This window comes from Hippocampus comes, unplaced genomic scaffold (assembly GCF_001891065.2).
Source record: "Hippocampus comes isolate QL1 unplaced genomic scaffold, H_comes_QL1_v1.1 scaffold22, whole genome shotgun sequence".
In the NCBI taxonomy this organism is placed as follows: Eukaryota; Metazoa; Chordata; class Actinopteri; order Syngnathiformes; family Syngnathidae; genus Hippocampus; species Hippocampus comes.
The window spans coordinates 8,339,066-8,346,281 of NW_017806175.1; the positions used below are offsets into that span (position 1 = coordinate 8,339,066).

The 7,216-nt window shown below is 59.2% G+C and overlaps 1 protein-coding gene and 1 long non-coding RNA gene across 2 annotated transcripts; both read right to left on the reverse strand.

Moving 5' to 3' along the window:
• Window positions 1-320: 320 nt before the first annotated feature.
• On the reverse strand, window positions 321-3,446 carry LOC109531915 (uncharacterized). The gene is made up of 2 exons (XR_002171277.1): window positions 3,332-3,446; window positions 321-762 (listed from the first exon to the last, which is right to left on the reverse strand). It is a non-coding gene; the product is annotated as an uncharacterized LOC109531915 (long non-coding RNA).
• Window positions 3,447-3,721: 275 nt separating this feature from the next.
• On the reverse strand, window positions 3,722-6,459 carry LOC109531970 (beta-crystallin A3-like). The gene is made up of 5 exons (XM_019896511.1): window positions 6,341-6,459; window positions 5,163-5,304; window positions 4,956-5,098; window positions 4,258-4,308; window positions 3,722-4,006 (listed from the first exon to the last, which is right to left on the reverse strand). The coding sequence occupies exons 1-5, from the start codon at window positions 6,457-6,459 to the stop codon at window positions 3,910-3,912; spliced, it is 552 nt and encodes a 183-aa protein (XP_019752070.1). The 3' UTR covers window positions 3,722-3,909.
• Between the last annotated feature and the right edge of the window lie 757 nt (window positions 6,460-7,216).

Below are 7,216 nucleotides of genomic sequence, written 5' to 3' on the forward strand. Positions count from 1 at the left end.
CCCTCCCCGGGCAAGGAAACAAAAGGAAGCGCTCGGGCTGGCCGGCACGACGACGGTGTCGCTGTCCCTGAATTCTTCTTTTCAAGCTTTTCAAACACACGCCCTGAGTGGGTTTTTTTGTTTTTCTGCTGGTATTCTAGAAGAGCGGCACAGTTCCGAAGCGAGTAACTTGGGACTTCCGAGGTGGTCTCCAGAACCAGAGGAGGCGCTTCCTTTTGGTCGCCCAGTGCGCGAGCAAAACTTTGCAGGTTTTCACGTGAAATTTGTCAACATTCGAACGACAACCCCGAACGCATCGCTCGACACCGCGGGAAACGTGCCACGTTGGAAGAAGAAAGACTTGACGTTTCTTTATCCCATTCAAACGTAGTCCGCCTTATCGCGAGAAACTTTCAAACCTGAAAATCGTCCCCTTCCGACGACGAACCTTTCACGTTGAAACGCCGCAGCCGTCGTACACGTCGGGGGGCGGGGGTGGGCTCCCGGCACGGCAGCGATACCTTTCCGCGGTCTTGTGCGCCGGTACTTGAGTAGAGCGCGCGCGACTGACATCTGACCTGTGGCTTGTGCCCCCCCCTCGCCAGTCCCGCTCGGTGCTGAACAACGGCGACGTGGAGGCGGCGCGCAAGTACGGCCGCCTGTCTCTGCTGCTCAGCCTCCTGGCCATGCTGCTGGGCGTGGTCGTCATCGTCTTCATCGTCTTCACCATCGGTACGGCCCTCGCCGCGTCAACGCCCGTCGCCGTCGCCCAAATCGTGGCTTCTGGGTGGGAAAAAAAGCTTTTCAAAAGAAAGAAAAACAAAAGCATCATGTTTGGTGAGCCGCAGCGTCAGCAAAGAGAGCAAGCATCGGTCCAAGTGGGGCAGCCCAAACCAAATGTGTGGGGGGGGGCGGGGGGAAAGTGAGCACTCGTTTCCATTTGAGAACATTTTGGACCACATTTGGACCTGCCAAGGTCATGTTCACCTTGAGCTTTGTCCGAACACGAAAGAGAATTTAGTGAACGGCGACTGGCTCACTTTTGACAATCCAGCGTGCGAGCGAGCGGAATGACGACAAGTCGCTCGTGAGGCAAAAACGGCGCAGGAGTTGACATCGGCGCACCACCGGCGTGACGAGTCAAGTGCTGGCGGGTAGAATTTGCCAAGTCTCCGCTTCTTGCGCTCGCGTACGGCTTTGCCTCACGAGCGACGCGCCGTTGCCAACGTTGAAGGACAATCTTGGCATCCGAGTACATCGTCCACCTTAAGATCGAGGATCACCATGCAACAAATGCTCAAAGTGCTGTGTGTGTGTGTGTGTGTGTGTGTGTGTGTCCGCGCAGAGCTCCAGCAGTGAGCGCGGGGCACGAGTGGCGTCTTAAGCTCCCCCCGCAGCAGCGAGGACGAGATGGAAAAGCACAAACGCTAGCAGAAGAAAAAGAAGAAGTCGAGATGTGACGGAAGACAAAGCGTGACATCGGTCTGGTCGCGCTTGACCCGAAGAAACCTGCCAGGCCAGAGCCAGAATCCGAGGAGGGAGGGGCTTTAGACACACACGCACGCACGCACGCGCACGCAGTCCCCGGCTGCCCTGCTGGCGACTGGGCGCCGACGGCCGGCGTCCTGCGGAACTTTTTGGAGGCGCGGAAACCCTGCCCCCCCTCCCCCCCTTCCTGCAATTTCCCCCCTGCGCCGCCCTCCAAAATGGCGAGAAGCGGCGCTTCGGGGTTCTTCCCAAAAGACTTTGTCTTCGACGGCGTCTTTGGCATATTGACACGTGTACTTTGTATGTTTCTACTTGTATGACTGACACGCTGGTTTGGTTTGCATGGGTCAAATAAAGTGGAATGAGCATGCGGCAGCGCGCGCGCCCCGCCCGCCCGCGCAACTCCTTCTTTCCTGGAGCCCGCGTACCGAGTCCTCGTCCGGGAGCTCCAAAGACGACGGCCGCCGCGGGTGGGCTTCGTTGAGGGGGCCCGCCCGGGGGAGGCGAGGCGGACCGCTGACCCGAGCCTGCCCCCCGAGGGCGTAACGGGAGCCGACGCCGGCTAGCAAACGTGAAACCGCAGAGGGACCGGGAGGCCCGGCCGGAAGTCCAGCAAAACAATCCGACCGCAAGTAAACGCTCCAAAACAAGACCAAGACAATAGTCGAGTCGCGGACAACATGGTGGAACCGAATTCGCAAGGTCAAGTCATTCACATGAAATTTCGGGCCGAAGAAGAAAGCAATGCAGCCACTGAAACATCAGTCGGGGAGGAAGGCAGGCCGAGCGGCGGACGCCAAAAGCCAGCAGCGCGTTGCTGACTGCGCAGCAAACAAATCGATCATGTTTGACTCTTCCGGCCAGCCCCCCCCCCCCCTCGCATCAATCACCTTGTTGGTTCGTTCTCTCCTCTCTCTCTACTCACTTCCTGGCCGCAGCCTCTCACTTCGGGGGGGCTGGCGAGCCCCCCCTGAAGACACGCACTTGCTCCACCCACCGCGGAGACGAGTCACATGATGGCACACAAACGCAAAGCGCCCGCTGGCCTTTCTCAGGCTCGCGGCAAGTGAATCGTCTTCACTCGATGTCGGGGCCTGCTCCGCACTGCCCACTGGAAATCAACAAAGCCACGGACATTTGGAAGCCTGCTCCGCTCCCTAAAGTCACGGCTTGGTAGCCCGTCTGCTGTCTATTTACTGACAGGGAGTTGAACGCTGAGCTCGGCTAACGCTCCAAGACGACGGGTGGCGCGACCTCGCCGATTGCCAGCTGCCTGCATGAATTCTTTGAAGCAATCAGCGCGGCTTCTTTACACCGCCGCCTTCTCAGCACGTCTCGGTGGGCTGGCGTGGCGTGGAGTGGCGTGTTTGGGACAAGATGGGTGTGCCCTGTGCGAACAGTCTTGTGTGCGCCGTCCTGCGGTTTCATTTACTGGAGGAGGCACTTAGAGGGAAGCGGGTCCCCAGAGGTGCTCCTATTACAAGCCTGAGCTCAAGCCGCAGTCAAACACTTTGAACAACAACTTTGACTCCTGCTACAAATGCACAACACACTCCGACGTCATCGGCTCGTTTTAAAATTTGCTGCAAAGAAGGCACACGCACCGCTCTTTGCTTCCACCAGCCAAACAATAAAGAAAATAAAAGAGAAAAAGAACTTCCAACAAAAAGTCGACAAGTTCCACCGAACAAGCTAACATGTTTTGAGCTCGAAAGGTCCGAAAACGCCTCCTTGCAAGGGACGGGGCAGCACGTCAACACGACTTTTACTCGACTATTGTAGGAGGGGCCGTGGGGGGGGGGGGATAGAGAAGAAAATATGACATAAATGCTTCAATATGCTTTGAAAAGCGTCAAATGCTCACTTTAGCCGGACTTGCTGCGGCACAAGTTGCTGGACCGGGCAGCCGCCATGTTGGTGGGAACGTCATCCCCCGCGTCATCATCAAAGTCGTCAAGTGTCTCCAACTGTCGCAATTCTACCACACCAGTACACAGCGACATCCAGCGGCCACAGCCGAGCACTGCGTGGAATGGAAAATGAAAAGCCCCCCTCTCTCTTTCTCTCTCTCTCATCCGTTCATCGTGTTTTCATCGAGAGCCTTTCAGTTCGAGCCACGCTTTTCTCCCAGTGTTGAAGCCCACGGCCAGAAGCGAGAACCGCGTGAAAATATGTTGCAATTCAGTGAAATTGAAATGCTCACTGGTGGCGTGCGAAAGAAAGGACGAGAGCGACGTGACGGCGGGTTTGGGGGGTTGGGTTTGCTTGTTTTTATTTGTACTGAAATAGGACAGAGGAGAAAGTGATGAGAAATCGTCGGAACCTCGTTCACGTGGCTTTTTCATCATCAAAATACAAAACTGCTGCGCACCGCGGCCGATGACCCAAAGTCCACCCCGGGATCCCGAGGCGGCGAGATGGAGGAGGAGGAGGAGGATGAGCTCAGTGCTGGATCCTCCTGATGGACTGGATCTGGGGGGTCTGGGCGTGAGAGCCAAACTCCCGGAAGGACTTGTACTCGCCACCGCGGCAGTTGAAACTGGTAGCTGAGATCCGTCATCCCAAGTACGGATCAGCAATTTTTGTGAAGCCCCTGCTGGACGTCAGGGACTTCCATACCAACAGCTCAGATACCAACATAGAGACTGTTACGATATGCCTGCCAGAGATCTCCATTACCTCGCTCTATAAACCACCTGCCAGCCCCTTTGCATGGCCTGAACCTGGGGGGTCTGGGCGTGAGAGTAGAACTCCCGGAAGGACTTGTACTCGCCACCGCGGCAGTCCGACTCCACGATGTACTGCTGACCTCGGTAGCCCGGATACTGATAGCACACGAACCTGACGGAGGACAAACGTCAAAACCGATACGTTTGCGTGACGCACCGTGTGAACGGATCGGCTTCTCGAGCTAAAACATCGAGAGCGAGCGCCACAAGCGAACATTTTTGTCATCGGGAGCTCACATCTTCGTGGCGGAAGCGATCCGCCGATAAGTCATTTGTCACTCCGGGTGCGCTCGCCGAGTCCAACGTGGCCGGAACAAATTATGGACGGCCGATCGAGAAGACGGTCAAACGCTGACCGCGTCCCCCCGTGAGGACGCATTTCAAATCCAATCGCTTGAAGCCAGTTTACGTTCCGTGGGTCAAAACAAGCGATTGCGAATGCAGATTCGACCGACATGGCGACACGGAAGCTGAAATCTGATTGGATTTAAAAAAGAAATCAAATAAATCCACTCCAATGCGACCAAACGAACAGAACAGACACTCGGGAATCAATGAATCGTACGTCGCGCGACAACGAATTCGCTCGTAAATGTCGCTGAGCGTTTGTAACGGCGACCCGTTGAGGCAGCGGACCGGCCGGAGGACCCGTAAGTCAACGAGTCGTGAAAAGCCGTCACTCGACGGCGTCGCGAGCTCGGATGTCACGGGCGGGTCCCGATGAGTCCCGTCTGCTGCGGCGGCGCGCCGAGGACTCACGCTCCGCTCTGGACGCGCATGGATCCGACCCGGTTGCCGGACCAGCCCATGGCCTGCAGGGAGGGGTAGTCGTCGGAGAGCTCAAAGTGGCCGCCGCTCATGTTCTCCCTCTCGTAGATGGTCATGCGGGCTTCCTTGTGGTTCTGAGGACGGAGAAGAAGAAGCGGAAGATGCGGCGAGCGGCGCCGGGCGCCCTCGGGAGCTTACGGCGCAGCCGACGGGCCTGAAGGAGCTCATCCTCTCGACGCGGTAAGCGTTGCTGCCGCCGTAGGCCTCGAAGCGAGGGTAGTCGCCTTTCTCCAGGACAAACTGCTGGCCGCAGAAGCTCGAGTGCTCGAAGGCCGCCCAGCTGGAGGCGACAAGGGGGGAGATGCTCACCGCTCCGTCCCCGGGACCGCCGTTCGCGTCGACGTCATTTAGCCCGGCCGGTCCCAAAATGACACAATGTCGGTGGGGTGCGGTCGGCTTCTGGACTTGCGCGCCAACAGAAGCCACTTTGCACGTTTGAACAAGAAGATCTCTGCCGCCTCGGCGTCCTCAGCCGCCCGCCGTTCAGCGGCCCGCGGCTGTCGTCATGGATACGACCCCAAGGTTTTCCCCAAGTGCGCGGACGACACACCCGCCGCGGGCCTCATCGAAGACGAGAAGGCGCCGTCACGCGGCACGAGACATCCGGCGGGCCGGTGCCGCGTCGACAATCGGATCGTCCGCGTTCGCCGAGATCCTCGCAGAAACGCCGGTCCGGTCGCGAGCCGCTCCTTATCGATGACGCTGTGGGTGACCTGCTGCTTTGGCCCGGGCCCAACTGTGCCTGCGCTCCCAACGCCGGAGCGGAAGAGCCTCCCATCCCGATCGGTCTCGGGAGCAGCCGCAAAGAAGTCGCGAGCCCTCGGACCGGAAGAGAACCGCGCCGACCCCGCCCCCCTCGCATCCGAGTCGTCGGACAGAAGCGCCGGCCCGTCCGTTCCCTCGCACCTCCGTCCCCTAACGCCGATTCGACGCCGACCTCCGCCAGGAGGTTCGGCAGTCTCGGCGGCGTGACGTCCGCATTCGGGGTCGGCGTCTTCCCCGTGGGCCGCGAGACCGACGGGAACGGCCGGCGCCCGCCACTCTTGCGCGAGATCCGCCCGCCGACGAGTTTATCATCGTGCTCCGATATGGAGGCCGCCTTCTCATGTCACTCGTGTTCTTTCCTTGACTTGCACCGAGATGAATTGCGCGTTTTGTTTTGGTTTTTTTTTTCTCTGCGCCTTAACATGGCGGCGACGCCGTCAGCTGAGGCGAGCGGAAGCCTCGCCCACGTCTAAAATGAGCGACTCGAGTCGCGACCCCCGAAAAGGCGCCCCGCTCCTCCGCGAGGAAGCGGGGCGTCGGAGCATACGTACGCGCCGCGCTCCACCTTGAGGGAGCGGATGTTGTCCAGGCCGCACTCGGCGATGTTCTGGCAGCCGGCCGTGAACTCCGCGCGCTTGCCCTGGAAGTGCTCCTGGTCGTACACCGTCATCTGCGCACACGCAAACCGCCGGCCTTCAGTCGGGGCGTCAAGGGCGCGAGGGTCGCCGTCGTCGCGGGTGGCGGGCCGGCTCACGGCTCACCTTGCAGGGCTGGCCGGGCGAGGGCTCGGGCAGAGACATCTTCCCGCGGGAAATGCGCCAAACGTTCAAGTGACCGCTGCAAAGGAAGCCCCCCACCCCCGACTCAAAAACGTTCTTACCGAGAAAAGTGGCGACCCGAGTTTCGCAGGTTCCCGCTGACGGGGGCTGCCCGGGCGCCGAGCGCGGGGGGCTTATATACACCGGTGGCGGGGGGGAGCCGGGGGGGCAGAGTCAGCATTTTGCCTTTGTTGCACAAGCGTACCAACCTGCCTTTATGCAAAATCTTGTTTCTGTAGCGCACATGCTCGCTCTCCCCCTCACACACACACACACACACACACACATGCCAGCAAGTTTCAAGGCAATGTTGCGCACACGTATAACACAGGCGCGCTCCAACACAGGCGCAAAGAGACGTCGGCATGTTGTCATGGAGGCGTGATGGTCGAGCCCCCCCCCAAAAAAGCCAAAGGGACGCGCGAGAGGCGGCGCGTACGGAACCAAACGGAGGAAGAAAAAGACTGGCAGGGCTAGCAAAGGGCAAGCAAATGCAAAAGAGCAATTGTGCTGATGCGCGGCCTCTCGGAAGCGACAAAGAGACTCGCCGACTCAGCAGGCTGAAGTGTGACGTCCGCGTCCGCGTCGCGTCGCTCACACACGCGCCCG